Below are 23,018 nucleotides of genomic sequence, written 5' to 3' on the forward strand. Positions count from 1 at the left end.
TTCTCACAATCACTGCAACATATTCACATTCAATGTATCTTTTAAAATGTTTTACCTCTAAGACTTTTAATCATTTAATTTACTTATGGGACTATTGTTTAAGGAGAAGATGTGGGGAAAAAAACAAATCAAAGCATATTATTATTTCACAATTTGGGTGGGTAGAGGAAGAAAGACAGAAAAAAGAGACAGCATTTGAGTGAAACCAGTAAATGTATAGCTGGGCTGAACTATTGAGGTTTATCTGGTTTCTAAAAAATGGTTTCTGCAAGAGCTTCCAGTAACTCAGTAGCCCGAACAGAACAAGTAGCTCAACATCAGGGCCCCAAAGGCATGTTATTTCCTTCCACAGGAAAGGGAAAGGCGTTCCTGGTGTGATAAGTTTTTACTTCACCAAAGACAGTGTCCTGCTGAAAAGTATTGCTCCGCTTCACTTTGATGTAAACAGACTTGATTTTTGCTCCAAGAAATATTTTTTTCTTTCTTAAGGTATGTGCCTCTTGATATTTTCTTTTAGTGTTTAATCATGCATGGTTATCTGGGGTTAGAAGGTGAGTTCCATATTCCAAGAGTCAGAACTCATAATAGGAGATTGAGGGCTTGTCTAAACAAAGTAATTTAACCGCATGCCAGATCATCCCATTTCAGAATTGTTTACAAGTTTGGTCCTGCAATTCTCTTCTTGGATTCTGGTTTCAGTTCTGTTCCAGATAGAAGAAAAGAAAAGCCCTTCAAAATGTGCGACAGAAGGAAACTGCTTCTTGCTGCAATTGTTTTCTACTATGAAGTAAGTTGTTGTTTCTCTTAAAAATATAGTTCTTCAAAACCTGTTGTGATGTTATGTTAGATTTGAAGATAATATTCGCTTCTCTTGAAACTATATTTTAACTTCTATACTCAATTAAAGGTGACTGTGGGGAGCGCAAAACTGCTGGACATGGCCCCAGATTCTGTAGATTACATGTACGATGGATGCCAAAAAGAGGCCATGGAGAAGTTAATCCATTCAGGCCTCTTAAAACAAGAGCTAAACGTCAATGCAGGATTCCAGAAAGCATTGGATGTAAATGCTACTTGTTCTAAGCTGATCCCTGGAGGGACCAAAGAACATAAGGCTGCGCTGTTGGCATACGCGGATGGGGCTGAAGATTTTACAGAGACCTTTGACAATGCAGTCGAGACAATGGGCGGAAATATAAGCACCTATGAAAACCACTTCCATTTCAAGTCGCTTCACTTCCTGCTCATGGATTCCATGTTGCTGATGAGTACAAAGAAGTGCAAGACTCTGCATGTTCTCCAAGAAAAAGAATACACAGCGCAAAAGGGCTCAACGATGAGATTTGGAAAGTTCATCAAAGTTCAGACGAGCTACAGTGTGCTACAGAAAATGGAAGATTGGGACGGGCATGTCATCTTTAATATCACTTCTTGCTTCTTTGTTAACCTGGGAGACAACATTTGCAGCACAGACGAGGCTATGGCCCTCATATCTCCAGCTGAAGTGTTCACTGTGGAGGAAGTCAATAAAATAGCTGATGATGAGTCTGACTACACTGAGATCGTTTTGAAACACTTGGAACTGGAAAGATCGCACAACTGTTACAGTGTGTCAGGGTAAGACATGTTCTTTATCATAAATGAAATATTTTTGCTCAATGCCATGATTATTAACACTTATATTGGAATTATGATTTTCGATATCATTTATTTATTAAAACTGTGTGTGTGTGGTCTTTTAATGGTACAGGACTTTTAATAAGTGCTGTGGGACTTTTTACAGCCCTGACAAGTATATACAGGCTTATCACAAGCTCCAGACAGGCAGCTTGTTTCTAAAAACCTACTTTACACCAGTAGAAAAGAGCAGAGAGCAAAAAAGGCTGAAATCACTAACTAAAACAGTTCGGCACATTGTAAGAAAAATGTTGTCTTCATGTAGGCCAACCTTACTCATAGTATGAAGCAGATTGTTTTTGAAAAATGACCAAAGATATTAACCTCTCTCTTTATTTCCATCTCTCTAGGTCCCCAGCTGATGTCTCCACTCAGTGGTTTGTGTTGATGCTTGTGGCTTTAGCTCCTTTTTCCTTCAACTATTGAGAACAAATGAAAAACAATTAGCTGCGCAGATTGCACTGAGAGTTACACAAAACGCTGTTTGTTCTTTTGTACAGTTGAACAATAAACATCTGTTTTGCTTCTACGCTGCCAAATAAGGTGCAACAAATCTTTGTAGCCCGCTGAAGAAATACAGTCATTACACTGTTTTTTTAATGGCTTCAAACACATTTGCTTTATGCTTATCAGCAGATATATACTCTAAGCGGGTATCAATATTTCTGAGAAAAAATACTTTTTTATATTTTGAGGGAAACAAACATGATGGAAACTTGGTATTTGTCTTTAATACATAAATAAATGAATGTTTGTTTATTTTCATGATAAGCAAAACAATCAAAACCATGATGAAGATTGATATTGAATTCAGACACAACCCTTGTGTTCCACCATTTTACATTACAGCATATTGATTGATAATATTGTGGTGCACAATTGTGGTAGCCACACTTAAAAAACGAATATTGTCGAGCGAAGAATTGTTGTTGTAACTGTTTAATCTGTAAATAGCAAATTTATTTGACTTGTCTTTTCAAGTTCAGTAAATTTAACATAACATGTTTACAGTTAATCTATATCTTAATACAACAATTAAACATACATTTACCACAATTTGTGTCCGTGTGTGTTTGAGTCTGCACCAAAAAATCAGAACATTATAACACATACATTTATCATACTTACAGTAAACAGTAACTCTATACAGTCCCTAACAAGTTGATTTTAAATTGGCAAATGCTTTCTTAAACTAACAAACATTACAGCAGCAAATACTTGTGAATTTACACCCAATTTTTATATTTCACATATATAATAGTGCAATGATTTATATATATATATAAATCATTATAAAGACATGTAGGACAGCGTAATTTGGCACATTGGCACTATTAACATAATGCAGAATTAGCTTTTAGCTGTTCCTTTTTGCAATGTACCCATGAATGTACAGATAACTATCACCAGATTACTGTGATATGGAATAAAACTTAAAAACATGATTCTTAGTCAAGTTCTGCAGTTAAAAGTGATGTCTTATTTCTGATTTCTTAGCGATGAACATCTGAGATAATAATATCCTTGGAAAGTTATACTCAATCTGAAAATGATGTGTTGAGATTGGGTTAATGTACCTGAATTGCCTCCATGAGCTTGTGTGCCACAGCCACTGCTGCAGATAAACGGGACCAATCATCAGGGAGGCACGCCTCAGTTCGAAAAACCTCAAATCCACACTATAACCACATTTCTAAATGTTCACCATCACCATCGGAGTTAATTATCATTATCAGACCTACAAGTAAACAAAAAACAGTCCAATCAGAATTTGTGAGCTCAAATAAATGTTTCAAATACAGTTGGTTAGCTGCATTGTGTTCAGTGGAGACAATTAATTGTTTTTATTGTTGGGCTCAGAGTGGAGTCTTGACCTGTGTCCATGGGAACGAGTGCTCTTGTCTTTGCTGAGGATGCTGGTGTCGACCCGAGAGAGGGTACACATGCTGCTCTGGCGACCCGGTCGAAGTCTTGTGTTTCGGAGCTCCAGCTCGTCGTAGCTTGAGACCTGGACAAAGGGACACCAGCGGAAAACCCGCTTGAAGCCTGCCCGGAACCTGCAGCAAAATAAACCCCTGACATGTAAACATGCTACTATGTACAAATACAGTATTTACACATGTGTGTTTTTTGGGTTTGTGGGGAAAGTTATTCATAACCCACCTGCTGTTAAGGCAGCAGTAGATGATGGGGTTGTACATGGTGGAGCTCATCGCCAGCCACAGCACTGACAGGTAGACCTGCTGGATGTACTTCCACTTGCTCAGACGCTTATTGAGACCCGTCACAATGAAGTAGACGTGATAGGGCAGCCAGCAGAGGGCAAAGGTCACCACTACGATGATCATCATCTTCACCACCTGCAAGATAAAGGAGATAAATACTAACAGTATTAACAGCAAGTGCAAGATTATAGCCAATAGAGGGTGTCATATTCAGGAATTAAAATAAAGAATGTTTTAGGAGCTCACAACATGAAAACACATCATCCTGTTCACTCTGTAGACAATGAAATATCAGACTGGCAATTTAAAAATTATATATTTTAATGGATGTTTTGGAAAAGCAAAGAAAGCAAGAAAAACAGTGTTGTAGTCGAGACTGAGGGTTGAAACAAAGAGAAAATGGACCTAGTTGACCTAGTTTAGTGCGGATGTAATCTGAACTAAAACAGAAGATATAAGGGGTGTACAACCACAACAGTGAGCTGAAAGACTCGATAAAGGTGGGAGGACCTGCATAATCGGGGGATAATTATGTGTGGGTTTGTCACTGTGAGATACCTTTCGCAACACTTATTTGATACATTGTCAATATTGCCAGTTAAAAATATTTATTTTTTAAAACCTCTGATATGTCAGTGCTCTTCAACTGGAGAAATGTCAAATTAAGGAAACCAAACTCTAAATCCCATTTCACTGTGATTTTGAATAATTTTAGCCATGGCAGCTCTTTTTATTCAAGTGTCTCTGAAGTATGTTCTCTGTTTTCCTTCATTCGGCTCACAATGAAGTTTCCATTCAAAGCGTCCTGAGACGGAGAGGTCAGCGATGACGCATCAGACCCAGCAGCTTCCAGGTAAGACAGATGAAAGAGCAGCACAGAACTCATCAGTGTGTTGCAGCCCGATGCAGAGCGGTGGGGGGTCAAAAGGACCAGGGGGCTATTATACCATCAATAGAGGCTCATCTGCAGGATGGAGATGAGAGTGACTTCCTCTTATCTCCAGCCCAAATGGCATCTTGTCAGACTGGGCCTTTGAATCCAGCCTGATTTCTCCTGACATTGTCTGGTAACCTTTGTTTCCTGACGTGTATGAATCTCTTTTATCTCTCGTGGCTCAATTTTGCCAACAATCTGAGCCCATGATAAATTTGTTTTCAATAAAGCCCTTGAAAAGATTGTGAATGGCAAACCTGCACCTGTCGCAGTCTCTCTTTCTGTACACTGAATGTGTGTGTGTTTGTTCTGCCAAAATATATTATAAATGTAAATGTCAATGTAGTTTTTGGGTTACATTGTTGCTCACTTCATTAAGCAAATTTTACAGAATAATACTGAGTCTTATGAGGATAACATTTATGAGTGTTAAAAAAAGTTGCACTATTTGCACTATTTATTTTTTAAACAGAATCCTTCTGCAGCCTTTCATCTTTCAGCTGTCTCTTTTATTAATCCAGTGTGTTATCTTGGAATATTTGTGAGGTTTATCAATAAATTGCGGTGCTCTTTAGCATTAATCCAGAGGCTGACTCGATCGACGCTCGTCATGACAGCTGTGATGACCTTAATCCCTGTTTAACCCAACACTCACAGTAACTGCTGCAAAGCACAGTGTGGCTGATGAACAAGTGCCTCTGAACGTTTGTCTCTTCTTCTAGGTTGCAGTTGCAATTGCCAAAAGTTAAGTTAGCAAAGGTCTACTTAAACACATGGCAGTATAATATAAAGTGTAATTGTTCGAAGGTATGCTTCCTTTGCTTGTGGTTTTTTAGATAGTGAAGTATGAATTAGCTTCACAGCACTGAAGTAATGTGCTCAAATATTTAATCATATCTGCCAGTTATATGTCATTTTGTTGTTCTTTCATGAAAGATTTGACGAACAATCTTAACTTCTACATTTAAGGAAAAAACCTTATGAACATGTACATAATCTGTTTACAGATATGCCTGTTTGCTTCCCCTCCAAACACACATGCAAACTAAATCAATAGAAAATGTGAAAATGCATGAAATAAATGTGGTGTTTACCTTGCGTTTGGCCCTGAGCTGTCCATGATAGTTATCAGATGAGTCTCCTGGGATCTTCCCTCCCCACAAAGTGACCCCCACGATGGTGTAAGTGATGCCCATCACCACTAGGGGCAGCACGTAGACCAGAACTGTGACTATGATATGATACCTGCGAAAGTGGAAAAACACATCACCAGAATATGACGAGATTAGAGATTGTGAGCGATGAAATTTCGGAAGACACAACCAGATGATGCACAAATACAGCCCAGTTTTGCCATGACAATGTCAATGAAGCTTAACAAAAGATAGAAAGGGATGTCAGTGTTCTCACATGAAGGGGTCGTCGGCCATGCGGGGCCAGGCCACGTAGCAGAGGGTCCTGCGGGGCAGAGTTCGGGTGGTGGAGAAGTAGCAGAGAGGGAAGGCCAGAACCACGGCCAGACTCCAGATACAGACAATAACTCCTGTGGTGGCCTTCGCCGACAGACGAGGCTTCAGCGGATGGATGATGGCCATGTACCTACAGGTCAGAGGTCACAACAATTGGGAGTTTTTCCTGATCCGATGTGAGGTCCTCCTGGGACAGGGATGTCATATGTGTACAGATTGTAAAGCCCTCTGAGGCAAATATGTAATTTGTGATATTGGGCTATATAAAATAAACTGAATTGAATCAAATTGAAATAAATATATCTAATAGCAAGTCCATGTGTGCAATATGATCTTGTGTTCATCATACCTGTCGATGGCTATCGCGGTCATGGAGTAAATGCTGGCGAACACCGCAGTGACCGGGAAGAAGTTGTGAAACCTGCAGTACACCTCCCCGAAGTACCACTCTCCGTGAGCCGCGTAGATGAAGTTGATGAGCGTGTTGAACGCAGCCATCGAAACATCGGAGAAAGCCAAGTTCAGCAGGAAGTAGTTGGTGACCGTTCTCATCCGCTTGTGCGCCAAGATAACCCAAATCACAATCAAGTTTCCGAAAACTGCCACAGCCAGCACCGTGATGTAAGCCACCGACCACAGCGCGATGCGCCACGCCGGCTGTACGAACTGGTTGGTCAGGTTTCTGGTTGTGTTGGATTCATCCCGTTCAGAGGCCATTCCTCAAATGTCCTCAGTCTGATGATCTGCTTCGGTCGGCTGCTGTCAGGCGATGCCAAGGACTTTGGAGACTGTGATGCGCAGCATAGCAGCAAGAGTTTTAACATGTGATCAGAGAGACACAGAGAGAGAGAGAGAGAGAGAGAGAAAGAGAGGGAGAGAGATGGGGGGAGAGAGAGAGAGAGAGAGAGAGGGGGAGCGTGGTCCTGATGCAGCAACATCACTCACACAGCTGCAGTGGAGGAGACAACAATCTCATTTTGAATTATTTTGTATCTGACTGAAATGAATGAATGTTTTCAATATGGATAAATGAAGATAAATAAAAGGAAAAGCAGCAAATCAAATTATTAAAATATTTGCTAATAATTTTATATCAACTGACTAATCAATACATTGTTGGAGTTGTATTGTTTGGTAGATTATTATACAAAGCATCCTATTTGATAAGCTAAGTACAATCAGTTTTACTTAAATACAGTACTTCAGTAAATACATTCCAACACTGCAAATTTCAAATATCATTACCAATTTTGTCCAAACAAGTTACAATTTGTGAATTCAACCTCCTCCTTCAACCTGTTGTCCTCCTTCATTGTATGTTGGTTGATCTGTATTATGTAATCATAAACAGGTCAAAGGTAAAGGCATTAAGTTTTTCGAATTATCGACTTGACTGAAAACAAAACCAATAGAGATGACTATTATCTGCCAAAAACATTCAGACAATGTAATCAAAACCAAATGTAATGGACACAAGGAGATATTGTCAATGCATAGTGATTTTATTCTCATACTCCAATTTCTTTAATTAAACAACCGTCTTGGTGACTCTCGTCAATCTTTTTTTCCCGCCGGCTACAACCAATTAGCTCAAAGTGTACCTGTTGTGATTTTGTTCATGATCTGCATTTTATAATGTGTTGTTTCATTTCCATATTGTCACTCTGGCCTTTATAGTTAGGCATCCTTTACTGCAAAAAGTATTCTTAGGACATGGAAGTACTTATAGGTTCTGAGTTCAAAGGTCAGGCTCTTCAGAGCACACAAACACCCGCACACACACACACACACACATATTAACTGTGCACGCTGGGAAAAGACCACAAGAAGGTCAAAAAGTATGTTTCCTCTCAGCAAGACCTCATTACCCAGAGGCCACCTCATTTGGACCACTCCCTGTCTCAAATGTCAGTGTTCAAACCTCTTCCAAACACACCATGTTCCACCATATTAAAAAAGGTCACAATCTATTAGGTAACAGATGACAATATCATTAGCTGCATCAAATAAACGTGTTCCTGTATGTCATATGAATAATGTAGGCTTCAGTTAATCACATGGGAGGTGGTGTCTGATCTGTGTGTAACAGGATTAAGTTCAATCTGTGTAAAGCAAACAGAGAAATTGACTGACAAGAGGAGTGTAATACGGTCAATACAATCCTGTGGAGAAAAATAAACTTGTACAGATGTTTTTGCATCATTTTATGCCCTCAATACCAGCACCAGCTGTGTAGGAATGTGGATGACACGCAATCTGTCCTGCCGATGCTTCTGTAGCAACACATACAACGACAATAGTTGTCGAGGTCAGCTAAGATAATTTTTTTAAATGTCACGTCAGAGAAGCGCCAACACGTTAAAGACTGTTCCTGAAATGACACACTATCAAATTCTGCCCATTGGCACATCTGAATTCCATTTTTTCAGGGAAATTAAAGTTGTGATTATACCATAAAAAGGGCTGTCATGCTGTCATAGTTTTAGTCTATAGTCCAGTTTTATTGTTGCCAAAAATTAATTTTAGTCAAAATGTCTTCTCTCTTAATTTTGTTAATGTAGTCTTAGTCCTGTGTCAAATGTCCTCTTTCATCAAAATATCCATCAATCTGGTCTAGCCATTACAACAATGTTGTACTCGTACTTGAGTAAATGTACGTTTTTCCACTACTGGAGAGCAGTGATCGTAATTCAAAATTGGACGTTTATTCTTAGACTTGAGATCTTTTCTGTCATCTTCTGGCAGCAAACACGACGGCAAAATGTGAGCGCATGCACGTGTGAAATGTATGAAGGCAAATCACTCTCAAAATCCGAGAGCGCAAATGAAATCCACGCGCGCGCGTGTACTTTACTTTGAAGAGCGCTTTTACATCACTCCGCGAGCAAAAGTCGCTCGCGAATTTTTAACCTGCTCATTTGCCAAACCTTAACCTGTTACCTGCTGGCTCGCGAGTAGTTTTTCTTTTTAACAGTAAGTGGGTGGACCCAGTCGCCATTGTATCTCTACATCTAATTGGACTAAAGTTGCTAGTAGGCGGTATAAATCTATTTTGCGATCTTCCAATAGTTACAGAAAACGGGGGAGCCAGTTTGAGGCATGGCTGACCACAAGGAGGTAACGTGTATATCTCCTAAAACCTATTTATTTAGTAAGTTTTTGGTGTAACATAGTTTATCATGTTCTTTATAGTTAATTAAGTAATTTGAATATCTCACATTGGGTTACTAACACGCAATTAGAAGACCGTGAAACGGCTGTCGGGTGTGATATCCAGCCAATCAAAAGACGAGGATTGTAACCAATTAGATGTAGAGATACAATGACTGGGTCCGCCCACTTACTGTCAAAAAGTAAAGCTACTGGCGAGCGAACAGGTAACAGACTTGGGAGCGAGCAGGTTTAAAAATTCGGTCACCAAAGTCAATCGCACGCGTGGCTGTTTAATTTGCGCCTACTTCCGTGCTGTTGCCCTTCAAAACAAAATACCGATCTAGCTCAAACACTAATACTAATAAAACGTGATGGCTCACACATATCTGCACTAATTGTGTTATACACAGGTTGCACGTTGTTGTTGTTTTGAAAATATATGCGTAAAACATATATATGTGTAAAACTTTGTATTGCCAAATATTTGAACTTTTTTTTTTGTTTTTCACAGGTTGCACTTTATTTTTATTATCCTGAAAATATATTTATTGCAAAACAGGTTAATTGCAGCCACAATAAGCATTTTTTTTTTGTGCCAAACATTAGTTAATTTGTGCACAGATAGAACTTTTTTCGCATTGTTCTAACAAAGTGATTGCACATTTTATTTGTTTTTGTCTGATCGAGCAATCTAGTTTACTTGAAAGCGATTGCAATTTTCTTTATTCTATTATTTGAAAAAGCCCAGATGGAGGAGTCACAATGTATTATTTCAATAATAATTCAGCATGGACCATTTTGTTGGGGTGGTGGGCCATGAACATTTTTCTTCCTCCAAAGTGGGGCGTGACCGAAAAGGTTTGAGAAACATGCACTGCATAATGTGACTATCACAAACACGTACAAGCTCAAAGGCTCCTCCAATATGAAATACTGACAAAAGTTGACCTCCGATTTGTATGAAATTGACATTGTAACAGCACGGCTTTGTTATACACCATGATAATCAATCAGAGGCCAGATGTCAACACCTTAAAAGAAATTGAATTGATGTGAAATTCAAAGATACTGGATTTAACTAAACTGGCAGAGAGAGAGAGAGAGAGAGAGAAAGTGTGCCAGAGTGTGTTGGTGAGGGAGAGAGAGAGAGATAGAGAGAGTGAAAGTGATCGAGTGAGAGAAAGCAGCTTATGACCAAGTGAATGATCCAACAGGATTACACGTCTAAATGGAGTTTAGGACTATCCTTTAGAGAGAGTGAGAGAAATGGAAAAGACCGAAGGGTTATATGGAGGGGAAAGATGTGAGGTAATCAATATTTTAACATTTAGTAGGTTAGTAATTCCCAATAGCATTCAGTACCCCTCCAATGAGTCACCAGATGCATCTCAGGGTTAAAAGGATAGGATGATTCATGTGGTAAGAAAGAAGAAGAAAACGTATATTTTGTGTGTGTGTGTGTGTGTGTGTGTGTGTGTGTGTGTCTATAAATACATGTGTGGGTGTTTTTTGTGAAATACTGGGTAGTTTTACCTCTGAAAGCCATGAACATTTATCTGAAAAGTATAGAGGTTGTAATGCATGCACTCATGATGCCTGAGACAAGTGACTGCATGAATATATAAAGGGGTCACAAGCAAAAAAAGATTATAAAAGATGAGTATGTACTGAGATATGTTGAGGCCTGAAAAGAATGTTGTGCACGTAGCTAAAGTTAAAGACAGCAATGAGAGACAGAAGAATAAAGCAGTTTGTATTGTTTTGTCTCCCTTGTCAAAAAGTGTCCCAACATATCTGATATAATAAAGGTTACAAAACAAATAAGTATTCAACACATTTTAATCGAATATGAATATAAGTAAAAGTAAACAATTGTGGAGTTAATGCTGACAATTTAACATACAAGGAACACCAACTAAAGATAATAAACAAGGAACTAACTATCATAACATATTGTAAGAAACAACTATTGGAGCAAAATGTTACCTAATTCATCCGCAAAACATTTTTCGTATTTAATGTCATCTGAAAATTAAAACATTATTATTATTATTTTAGAAAAGTTGCAATTAATGTGCAGGTTACAACAGACAGAGACCATCCATCTCCTTCAAAATGACTGACAGTGCCCCTTCCCCTTCTGATAGTGTGTGATATTTGAACCTAGGACTCAAGGTATAATAAATAGTTCCATCTATTAACAGTGCATGGGAGGAATTTGGTGCTTTTGACTGGCGTACCCCAGGGCACCAAACATTAGAAAACAGAAAACAATGATATGATATGCACTTGTGAGATATTAACAGAAGTGGCCTCTACCTCTCGGGTCTGGAGGGACACCAGTTGGATCGAACTGCGCCTGAACTCACCATCGACACCAGTTGTAGCCCATCTGTCCGAAGCCACTTCACTTATACAAGTTTTACTTTTCTATGAAAATCAAACTATCGCTACAGTGATATAAAAACCTTTTGACTGCAGCACTTCAAGGTTAGCAGTTCAGAAACAATGAATCCTCTCCTGCCTCAAAGCTCCCATAATTGATAGACTACTAAGAAATTGTTAGAATTGTTAGAGGGGTGTTTCATAAACATGGATTAACAGTTTAATATAGGCTCATTTTTCAATGTTATTTTCAGGAAAGTCTGTTTTATAAAGGAGGTTTAAATAAGACTGACCAAAGGAGACTCCGTAAGGTTAGCTTCCAGGCATGGACGTGTAAATATTATGTCAATACAAACCTGTTTAAGTGTGCAGTACCTCCTTTAATAGTATGGACTACTAATATTTACAGTTAGAGTGCAACAAGCAAACATTGTGTCTTAACAGGTCTGTTTTCTTCCTTTTTGAATGGATGAGTCAAAGTTGTGAAATAAACCAAACCAACCTCCAGCTGTTGGTTTTTTCTACTATGGAAAAAGCAAACCAACAATATGCAGTTTAGCATCTAACCAGAAGTGCAAAAAGCAGTAAAGTGGAGAGTAATATACAGAATAAAATATGGAATAAATAGTTAATGGAATAAACAGAAAGGGGTATGAATACACAAGATATCTACAGAACGAACAGTATTAACAGTGGTGTGTGATTACAAGTAATGAATAATAGTAGAAAAAACCAACAGCTGGAGGTAGCATTCAGGATTGTTGTTGTTGTTCTTGTTGTTGTTATTGAACCTCAAAGTTGCACCCAGTCCACACAGCGCTCAAAGAAGCTCTGGCTGGTTTCGTAGAAAATATCAGAGAGCAAGTTCCTGTTGCATCATAAAATGCCACACAGCTTGAAACTTTAGCTGAAGAACATAAAGAGGAGGGCCGTAGGAAAGAGTAGACGAACAACCAGGAAGAAGGACGACCGACTGGGAAACTATCTGCATAAGTATGTGTGCTCTACTTTGCATTCATTCAAGTTTGTGCAGGTGAACCGTTGCTGGCTCTGACTGGAAAGAAGTTTGAAGAGTGCCTGTATTACTTTGCTGGCAGGTTATGAAATACTGCATCGCTGTCCTGATGCAACTTCTCTCCAAGTTCAAAGGTTACTGAAATCCAGTCGGTGCCACGAAGCCCTTGGGTTTTGAAAGAAAGGTAAGACGTGCAAGCGTGGACGTTGTTTCTTGCATACACTAATTCACTTTTTTTGTTGGCGGAAATGATTCATGCCTTCTTTCTGTGCTGATCATGTGACTTGAACAATGTGGAACCATTCACAGGCTGCAGAACAGCTGCTTGTGAAAAAGACTTGATCACATCTGCTTGTGTGTTTTCATTGCTGTGCCCACTAATGTGTTTCTTCTCCCCAACTGTGCCCATTTTGCAGGACTTTGTAATGAGTATGAATAAGGCGGTTCTCTTTTTGAATTTGTTTTACTGCTGATATTGTATTGAGTGTTGTCTAATGCAGGAGAATGTTGAATAGAACATTGTTGTTAACTATGTGTACAAATATAAATGATTAATAACATTATCATGTTGTTGTAAGCAGACATAAGGACACCTACAGTGTTGAGTGAAGTACCATCTTTGTCAACAAGTATGACTTCTCCTATGAAGGCATGTTTTATATTATTCCAACAGGTTTTCACCATATTGTCAGTCATTATCTGCCTCCACCTGTGGGTTCAGAAGGGGTCACAGTTGTTGACACCTACATTAAACAAACAAACACTTATCTGCCGACAACTACATTTAATAAGCTATGCGTATGTGTATGTAGATATTAAATGTTTAACGGGAGTGTTAAAATTAAGTGTGGCCACCTTGTTCAATGTCAATATGCAGGCATTTATTTCTGCTGATGTGGTAAAAAGCAGAGACAACAGTTTAATTATTATCTACAGGCTTCAGTTCTACAGGGGAGTGTATTGGCAAGTAAACAACAACGTCACCCTATGCTGTTGGAATAACAATGTATGTGCTAAATGTTAAATAATTATGTGTATCGTTTATTATTGAAAAGAATATGTTAAAATGTTGAAAAAGTAAACTATGTATAAAATCAGTTAGGATAAAACAAGACTCAGACTAGGATGGTGAGCTCACTGCATGAGTTGGGGCCTCGAACAGCTGATGTGCGACCGCCTGTGGTTTTTGCTGGACGGCACACATGCAGGGCCATCGGTATCGGGAAGTTCACATCACATTGGTTCTCTGGACAAAAAGCCAATGGGATTCTTCCATTGGCTTTTTTATAATAATAAACTCACAAAAAACACCCATGTTAATGATTTATTAAGCAAAAATGCAATCGCCGTTTGTGTTACCAGCGTGACCTCTTTCTGCTGTAACTTTAAATTCCCTCTCTCAAATGACAAACACACTCATTAAGAAAAGCAATGAACTCTCATGATACTATCAGAAGTGGAGGGACTATTGAAAACATCCAAAGGGTTGCATCTTGTTGGCAAGAGAGAACACTTTAATTATTTTTCTACCTCCCTAAAATCAATGAATGAGAAATAATCTTACATTTTTAATATGATTGCAATTATTATTAACTATATTGTTGGTTTTAAACCCAGTCTATTGTAATTCCCTTCATTCGAATTGGAAATATAAAAATTAATAAAACAGTGAAACTTAGTGACGTGAATATAGTTTAGTAAATGTATGAGGAGAGTATGCAGTAGGTTTCAAAGGTTAGTTGGGGGACTTCTTTTTACACAAACTAGGCTGCAGTGATTGAAGAGAAACACATTAAAGACCTTCATTCCTGACAGTAATTATCATGTGAAGTAATAAGTTGTATTTATATCTGCATAATATATTTATCTTGAGGTTAACAATCCACTTGGATCTCCTTTAATGTGACTTTGAGTAGGTCAGTCACTTATTACATTAAATGACTGTCATCCAGCAATACCTTTGCACTTTTCACCCCAGTTCCAGGCCAAAGGTTAATTTCGCCAGCCCTTGATAACACATTACTCTCGTCTGTCTGGTTCATGTATAAACTGACTCCATGAATGTGTAGCTTCCCAGTTAAACTAGCTGGCTTGCTGAGCGGTCCGTCAGGTTTAGAATAAAGTAAGACAGGACAACACTTATCTAACATCCTCAATTGTGTCCTGTCAACAGATGGAGCACGTCTCTTTCTCGCCACTGTCCCGTCTTGCTATTTGTGGGGGCACCCATGGAAATGAGATGTCAGGGGTGTACATGGTGAGAGAGCTGCAGAAACAGAAGGTAGATCGGAAAGGATCCGTTTCTATCACTACCGTCCTGACAAATCCACGGGCAGTGGATGCTTGCAGAAGATACGTGGACACAGATCTAAATCGCTGTTTCACAGATGACTTGCTGAGGTAAGTTGAAAAAACTTTAACATGGATAGTTTAAAAGACAATCTGTACATTTGAAAGCTAGAAAAACAATATGCACGTATGAGGAAACTGATGATATGGCCTGGCTTCCAGTGCCCCCATAACAGACTCTACACCCTACGAGTTGAGGCGAGCCTGTGAGCTGAACGCTCAGCTCGGGCCCAAAGGAAGCCGAGAGGCTGTGGATCTGCTCTGCGACATCCACAACACCACCGCCAACATGGGCATATGTGTCATCTTTTACTCCTCTAACTGGATCGCCCTGCATATTTACAAATACCTACAGGTGAGAACTTCATCCAGACAAATATTTTTAAATATTTCATACAATAAATGTAGAGCACAAAGTACCTGAACTGCAGGTATATTCATGTTTATCTTAATTTTACAGCAAATACTGCATGCAATCTACATGACACATAATAATTATCCTAGTTATCAAAAAGAGTGTCCAAGCAATGTCGATCTTTATATTACAGTCAGGGTATCTTTACAGAATGTCTCTATTCTAATTACAAATATCACATTATTTTATATAAGAATGCAAGAATAATGATTAAAAACTCCATTATATCAATACTCAATATTTATAATTGTTGAATTGAAGCATGCAGTGCTGTAAATAGTCCGCCTGCCTGGTTTTCAGAGCAAGATAACCTCTGCGCCTGTGAGAGCAATCCATTTGGATACACCCTCTTCTGAGGCTTATTCCCTCGAGTCAGTGGGCAAACATGGCTTCGGTAAGTGTGTATTAGTCTGTCTGCATCTGAATAATTGAACTGATTAAAGTGTGTAAGGTGCTGGAGTTGCTTCTCTTGTTCTCTGCAGCAATAGAAGTCGGCCCGCAACCCAACGGCGTGCTCAGAGCGGATATCTTCAACATGGTGAAAGAGGCAGTGGACCTCCTAATAGAATGGCTTCAGAAATTTAATTCTGGTAAGAAACAACTTCCGGTATTTAAAGGGTTAAAAACAGCCTCCCTCCACCGGTCAGATCAGGAAAACTCTGTTTTTAATCTTTTCATTTTCAAAGGCTTGTTATTTATCCCCAATTGTCTTGATTTGTTCTTATACTTGAACAAATCCTTTGCTTGTCGTTGATTTAAATATTTACTCTTATTTTGAAATTCTAACCCTGACTTAGAAAAGATTTCTACAAATACAGTGTTGCTTATTTAATTACTTATCCATAGTGGTATCTAGCCATGTTGATAGTTTTGGTTTTACTGGCACATGTTTTGAAATGTCTGTCTCTCCACCAAATACAAGGACGGTGCGGCACAAACGAGGCAGATATCTCTAAACCTGTCCAAGCGACAACTATCTGTGTGGCAAAATACCACTAAGAGATCAAATGTTTCTATAATATAACTGAAGCTTTTAAATGAACTCAGCACTTCTGTGATCCTCCTCGAGGACACCAGCGTTGCTACTTATACTGCCTGCCCCTATGCCAACAGGAAGTGTTTTTGAAGGAGGTAAAGTGGAAGCATTCACACCGGTGAGGAGTGTAGACTACCCAAGGGATCCTACAACCAATGGCATTACTGCTGCCATTCACCCCGAGCTGCAGGTAGAGGACAAGGACATCTGGGAAAGATGCACGAACACACTAGCCTTCCCATAAAACATCTATAATCGTTTTTATAAAGTATCAAATGACAATGTGAAAGGATCACTCATTCTGATGAATGTACAGATAATTACTAACAGTCTGAAGCTCCCTTCAGCTTTATGGAACTTTTCAGAGAGTTTTAGCTCACGGTTTAACTTGGTAGAGACAAAGATCGGAGCTAAAAGAGAGCGACTATTGCAGTTGAACAAGAGGTGAAGAAGAACACAACTCTATATTAATGCTATTTTCTCTTCATTTTGGCTGGATGTGTAAATAATCAACTGTTTGCAGACAAATTTGCACTTCATATCAACTTAAAAAGGAGAAATGTGCATTAAAAAGCAGTCCTGATGCATAAGACACTTAACCCTGAATTGTTCCCTGTAGCTGTGTCTACAGTGTATGAATGTAACATGATTCTAAGTCGCTTTGGATAAAAGCATCAGCTAAAATGACATGTATTGTATATAATGAATAACCTTTTTGAGCGTTCTGTCTTTCTCCAGGACAATGACTACACGCTTCTCCATGCAGGCGACCCGGTGTTCAAGTCATTTTCTGGGGAGACGGTGGAGCATGAAGGAGAGGACCTCTACCCTATCTTTGTAAATGAGTGTGCCTACTATGAGAAGAAGATTGCTTTCCATTTAACCAAAAAGATCACTTTGACCTTGCCGTCTATAAGCGTCAAAAAGGACTGAGATATCTCAGAATAAATTAAAGTGTTCAATGTATAGCCATGTTTCTAATGATTTTTAATCTCAAATGTTTTTTTATCTCAAATGAGCAAATGCACAAAATGAGGAATAACTATTCTAGGTGTGCTGGACACAAATAACACGATTACCTCCTAATTCTATATGGCTATCCAATACAGTTAATTTTGTACTGAACAATATTGCATAGGTGCTGGAGCTATGATCCTCCACCTGCTATGCAATAACTAGGACATTTAACTTTATTGCAATGTGCAATGACACAAAACACCATGTTTGAATAAATGGAAAATATGGATCCCTTCAAGTTAGCAGATGTTTTGTTCTTGATTTTTGAATAACATGCTCATGTTTATCTGCTCTGATATTTACCATGTTCACAACTAAATGTTGCATTCAACATATGCTAATTAGCACTTTACACAACGTACAGTTTTCGGGGTATTTAGTTATAAAGTAAAGTATAGCATTGCTATTTCAAGAGCCATGTTGCTAGTACGGCTAGAAATAGCAATGGCAAAGCATCTCTGTATCTTTCGTCTCTGTTAGGATTGATGATGTTTTACCAATTCTACTTCACCAGTTCACACAAAAACAAGAAGTCAGCAAATGTCAAAGTTTTTAATACAGAAACAGGTGCAGTGTGCTTCAGAATACATGTACAAAAGCCATGTTGCATACACAGACAAATAACAAAACATTGTGACACAAAAACATCACAATTTGTATTCTGGTGCCAAGAAATTCGCTATTTTGGACCAGCAATAATGTAACAAATTCCTTTACACACAAATGTTAAGTGTCGTGAGGATCTTCACCTGCAAATTAAGATTTTGATAATTCAATTGTTATTCACGTTGCCAGACTCTTTGACTCTGGAGTATCGGTAACAAACATTTAGAAAGCTTTAATTTATCAAAACTGATATTTCGCTGTCAAACCAGTCCGTTAAGTGATAGATAAAACTGAGCTCGAAATGGAAAAGAACTGACCGCAACCACACTTAGAAAAACATTACAAATGGAAAGTGGCAGTAGTATAATTTGCGGCTGAAACATTAGTATTATAAATATTACAAAGAGGTCTCTGGTTTGCTCTAGTGAGATCAAATCAAGTACATTTTTTCAAACAAAAGAAGTGTGTTAATACATATGAGACCTATAAAGACAGTGACAATGGGAGATGAGTGGTTACACTTTTAGTGAGTGACATTTAGTCAACAAGTAACACAGACTGAAATCAACCATAACCGCAGATGACAGAAATGTCATCTTAAAAAAGGCATGCACAGCCAAGGCTTGATATAAGATTATGCACAAATAAAACCACACCAAAAAATAAAAAGGCGTGGGAAATATTTTTCATGCACTAACAAAGAAAGCTACCCTGATAACAGCAGGTCGGAAATCTGCTTGCAAGTTCAGAATCTAAAACTGATTTAAGGGCAATGTGGTGAGCAGCTTTAGAAGCAATGGCAACTGAAAAGAAGGCATTTAAGCACAGCACACCAACACAGTTAAAGCCAGAGATAACAAATGATCCAGAACATCTGAGTGTTATAATAAGCTTAAGAGCATGCGCTGGGTAAGATTCAGGTACCAAATAACACAACTAAAAAGGTATTTAACCCCTAATTATGAGCACTTATGATGATTAGCTGCAAACTGGTTTAAAGTATTTCTGTCTAGATCTGGGATATCATGTAATTTGTTTTTTTTCTACCTAAATGATGCTGCAGAAGAAGTGAAAAGTTACAAATGGAAACCTTTTTTTTCTTTTAAATGTCCTGAGACCAGTAGGCGGTTTTAAGGTAAGTTGTTGTTGTAGTCTCTCTTTAGGCTACCCTGTAAGCAGTCATGCGGGTGTAGTTTTTGCGGTGACTCCTGGCCGCCCACAGGAACAAAGCAGCTGCCATCATCTGCAGAGGGAAGGAGATGAGAGCGAGGTAGAGGGACCAGCCCAACGAGCCCTCCACCCCTTCTGGGAGGGGGGAATACAAATCCACCCCGGCCAGGAAACAGCAGACGGTGCCCAGAGTGCACAGACCTGATGAATAGAGGAGAGACTTAATAGATGGACACCACAAACCAGCAAATGTGACGCACTGAGTTTGTGGAGGTGTGAAGGCAGCGGGATGAGAGAAACGAGTGAAATTATAAGCCGTGTCATCTGAAACTTAACAGCAACCATCACAGATTACTGCTGATGCCAATATAAATATAAAATCTCTGCAGCTGGATCTGGGCTCAAAAGAAAATCCAACTTGTAGTCAACTCAGTGAGAAAATCACAATTATTAAAATACAAATGTATTTTGTATTTACCACAATCAGGATTTTCTTTATCTAGCGTATTATTGCAGAGGCATACATTAATAAATCAAAACCAACCTTTCTAACATCAGAATAAATTCCAGTCAAATTGCATATATGAAATACCAATGTTAGCATATTTAATGAGCGAGGCAGTTGTTTAGACTGTCATCTATTAACTGAATTGCCAACAACACAGGAGCCAGGAACTTTCTGATTAAGGTCGCTAGTTAATCCCATTATATGTTTCCAAATATAGTCTGCATAGAGTTGAATTTAGTATTACGTGAGATGATTACCAATCGAGCATGTATTTTATTGTCGGTAGATTTATTTAAATGACAGTTCTTTTAAAGAAGAGCACAGCTGCAGTTAAGCCTTTGTCTGCTCCTCCGAAACATACTGTTGCAAATTCACCATGTAAAAAGGGATATTATACATTTGGGACAAGGTGTTTTTTTTTATTTGTGTTTTCTTGTTTAGATATTTGCCAATATGGCATTGAGCATCACACCTAAATCAAAATGTCCCTTCAGAACATCAAAGATACCGTGCCATTTTTTCTGTTGTTTTTGTCTGTGGCCCATGGTAGAAAGGGCATAATGTACATGGATTTCGCTCACCTGCAAGTAGATGGAGCACTCCCACCCCCAAGGTGGGGGTGAAGCTGCGGCACAGGCAGGCACAGACCCCAACGAGGCCGCCGAGAAACACCAAAGCCAGAGACACCAAGGGCAAGAGAACCTGGCATCTCCACAAGTCTGGAAAAATACATGAAACATTAATTTAAAAAAATCTTAAAACCTATGCACAAAAACAGGTTCAAAAGATGTAAGGTGTTTAGAAAGTAAAGAAAACAGAGCAAGATGGTCATAATTTGAGCAACAATTTGAAGGGAAAAGGCATTTGTTGGAGAGCAAATTCAAGAACCTATAAAAAAAAGGGAACATTACAGAGAGATTTGCCTGCTACAAAAATAATCTGAACAGTATGTTAGTGCCTAAAATTCCCTCAGACAAGTTTTTAAAGCTGAAAGAATTGTCCAGCTAAACATAACTTCACAATAGAGTTTGTATTTTCTGAATTGTCTGGCTTATTGCTTTGATATTGTACATGTAAATATATAATAGTGCAATGCAATTATTACTGCTGAAAACATAATTTTAATATTCCATATCTTAAAAACCACCAACACCAATAAACGCACTCTATTCTGTCTGGTGAAACTTGGCTAAAATGAATGCAGGGTAAACAGACAACTTAAACACAACCTTGTGTACTCTACAGACACAAGAGGAACAGCGTAAACTCACATGTTCTCAGCAGATCTTCTTCACCGTCATGGTTTCCAGATTGTTTGTACTTTGGATTGAACTGCTGAGGAAGAGTGAAACTCACACACTGTGTCTCCATCTTTGGATCTGAAGTCAGAATCAGAAAGAGCAAATTCAACTGAGCGGTCATCATGTCTCGATACATAGGGTATGATGTTGGGCAGCAGGAGGATACACACCACGATACAATATGTGTGTCATTCCATTAATACTGAGGTAGTTATCCAACAATGTATTGTCAGTGGTTACATTCTAGGTAATGCTGCAAATCGATGAGCAAGAGTGACTTGTGACAATATTGGACTCAAGGTAAGGATAATCAGATTCAACCTTACTTTTAAAGTGTCACCCTAAGGTAAGTTTAAAACTAGACAAAACTTCTGTACCCTTTTAAATTATAATATTATGTATCTGCTTGACATGGTGTTTTACTGAAACTCAAGACTGAATTTATTTAGCGTACACATTTCCCCAAAATGAAAAATTCTTGGTGTCTTCCAAATCATTTTAATCATTACATTCCTGAAATGCAACCGGACACAGTTGGTGTCACGGATGTGATGTTACAATGAATTCAAATGAATCACTTAAGTCATTGGCATAACAATCTAGCAAATAGTGTGGGATGTTACCTATTACAATTGTTTTCGTCGTTAGAAAAGCTGTAGAGATGTAAGCTAATACTTTGAACGGGAGTCCATACCTGGCTGTTTGAACCAGTGTGACTCGCTGGGCACCCGTATGCACCTCCACCACAGTCCCAGGGTGCCATTCAGGCGGAACAGGGTGTCGCGGTAAGTCTTCTCATCAAACTCTCCATTGATGAACTCTTCCCTGAGAACGGAGGCGTTGCTCCCCTCACGCTTGGCTGGCACGCAGCTGTACTGGTACCAGTGCTGCGTTCCGACAGCCACAGAGAGGTAGACTGTCGCCAGCAGGCTCAGCACCGAGCCGATGACCAGAGCTGTGGCATAGCGATTGTCTACCATGGTCTAGATGAGGATAGGTCGTGTTTACAAGAACAAACGATATAATAAAAGAATAAAAGGTCGGCTTTCACTGTGGGCTGGTTAAAAATAATATTTCCGCTTGGTGTTCAGGCACCACGGCATGTCTGTTAACGACCGTCAGGTATTGTGATGGTGCCAACGTATCTCAACAAAGGATACCCTATTTAATCACGTCATTGCGCTGCATTTGGAGCAACGTCCCAAACACAGAGGCGTTCACAACCTGTCGAAGAAGCACAGATACACGAGCTATGTTTTAAGAGTCAGGTTCAGTTCTGTGCTGAATTCTGTGTACCTGTTAACTCAGAACACGTTACAACAGCACGGTGTTACAGATAATTAACTGTTTCAGCTAATAATCACAACGAAGGCAGCTTCCTCAACTGTACGACTAACCTAGGATAGGTGAGCGTCTCGCGAGCTAACGTTAGCTAACGCTGAGTATAGTTAGCCACAGCTGGCTGCATAGGTACGAGACATTTCACTGACAGTTGACGTTAAAGTATACATTTAATTAAATGTTGTCTTTTTTTCTTCTTCTTCTTTTTAGTTTTTACCTCATTTCTGGACAAAACTTCCAAATATTCGCGTTATTTCTTCTGCTCCTCAAATCTCAAGCAGGCCTCCGCCCACTTATTCTACGTCACCAGTTGTTGTTCTTCTTCTTCTCTATTTGGCAGCCAGCGCGTTTAGGTACTTTACCGCCACCTTGTGTTTGCGGAAGTGGAAATAGAAACCAAAACATATCCAATAATCC

The 23,018-nt window shown here is 38.9% G+C and overlaps 4 protein-coding genes across 11 annotated transcripts; 2 read left to right on the forward strand and 2 right to left on the reverse strand.

Moving 5' to 3' along the window:
* The first annotated feature begins 229 nt into the window (after positions 1-229).
* Positions 230-2,733, forward strand: si:ch211-145b13.6 (ecto-ADP-ribosyltransferase 4). The gene is made up of 4 exons (XM_034546084.1): positions 230-489; positions 700-787; positions 908-1,617; positions 2,028-2,733. The coding sequence occupies exons 2-4, from the start codon at positions 737-739 to the stop codon at positions 2,101-2,103; spliced, it is 837 nt and encodes a 278-aa protein (XP_034401975.1). The 5' UTR covers positions 230-489; positions 700-736; the 3' UTR covers positions 2,104-2,733.
* Positions 2,734-3,511: 778 nt separating this feature from the next.
* On the reverse strand, positions 3,512-7,022 carry tacr3l (tachykinin receptor 3-like). The gene is made up of 5 exons (XM_034538337.1): positions 6,655-7,022; positions 6,247-6,435; positions 5,931-6,081; positions 3,841-4,037; positions 3,512-3,734 (listed from the first exon to the last, which is right to left on the reverse strand). The coding sequence occupies exons 1-5, from the start codon at positions 7,020-7,022 to the stop codon at positions 3,512-3,514; spliced, it is 1,128 nt and encodes a 375-aa protein (XP_034394228.1).
* Positions 7,023-10,063: 3,041 nt separating this feature from the next.
* Positions 10,064-17,917, forward strand: LOC117738085 (N-acyl-aromatic-L-amino acid amidohydrolase (carboxylate-forming) B-like). Of its 6 annotated transcripts, none has more exons than XM_034544371.1 (8): positions 10,064-12,836; positions 12,941-13,042; positions 15,032-15,258; positions 15,370-15,562; positions 15,923-16,016; positions 16,105-16,212; positions 16,736-16,848; positions 17,425-17,917. In XM_034544371.1, exons 3-8 carry the CDS (start codon positions 15,032-15,034, stop codon positions 17,497-17,499), a joined length of 810 nt encoding a protein of 269 aa, XP_034400262.1. In that variant the 5' UTR covers positions 10,064-12,836; positions 12,941-13,042; the 3' UTR covers positions 17,500-17,917. The 6 variants fall into 6 exon arrangements, with proteins under 6 accessions (XP_034400262.1, XP_034400260.1, XP_034400258.1 ...); XM_034544367.1 differs by having other exon boundaries at positions 10,067-12,836; positions 12,916-13,042; positions 17,397-17,917; XM_034544365.1 differs by having other exon boundaries at positions 10,067-12,836; positions 17,397-17,917.
* Positions 17,918-18,213: 296 nt separating this feature from the next.
* On the reverse strand, positions 18,214-22,931 carry cldnd1b (claudin domain containing 1b). 3 transcript variants are annotated; one of them, XM_034541016.1, is made up of 6 exons: positions 22,819-22,920; positions 22,421-22,484; positions 21,955-22,233; positions 21,231-21,338; positions 20,541-20,678; positions 18,214-19,652 (listed from the first exon to the last, which is right to left on the reverse strand). In XM_034541016.1, the coding sequence occupies exons 4-6, from the start codon at positions 21,328-21,330 to the stop codon at positions 19,441-19,443; spliced, it is 450 nt and encodes a 149-aa protein (XP_034396907.1). In that variant the 5' UTR covers positions 21,331-21,338; positions 21,955-22,233; positions 22,421-22,484; positions 22,819-22,920; the 3' UTR covers positions 18,214-19,440. The 3 variants fall into 3 exon arrangements, with proteins under 3 accessions (XP_034396907.1, XP_034396888.1, XP_034396897.1); XM_034540997.1 differs by lacking the exon at positions 22,421-22,484 and having other exon boundaries at positions 21,955-22,243; positions 22,819-22,931; XM_034541006.1 differs by having other exon boundaries at positions 21,955-22,484.
* Positions 22,932-23,018: the final 87 nt, after the last annotated feature.

The sequence above is a fragment of the Cyclopterus lumpus genome, chromosome 1 (assembly GCF_009769545.1).
Source record: "Cyclopterus lumpus isolate fCycLum1 chromosome 1, fCycLum1.pri, whole genome shotgun sequence".
Lineage (NCBI taxonomy): Eukaryota > Metazoa > Chordata > Actinopteri > Perciformes > Cyclopteridae > Cyclopterus > Cyclopterus lumpus.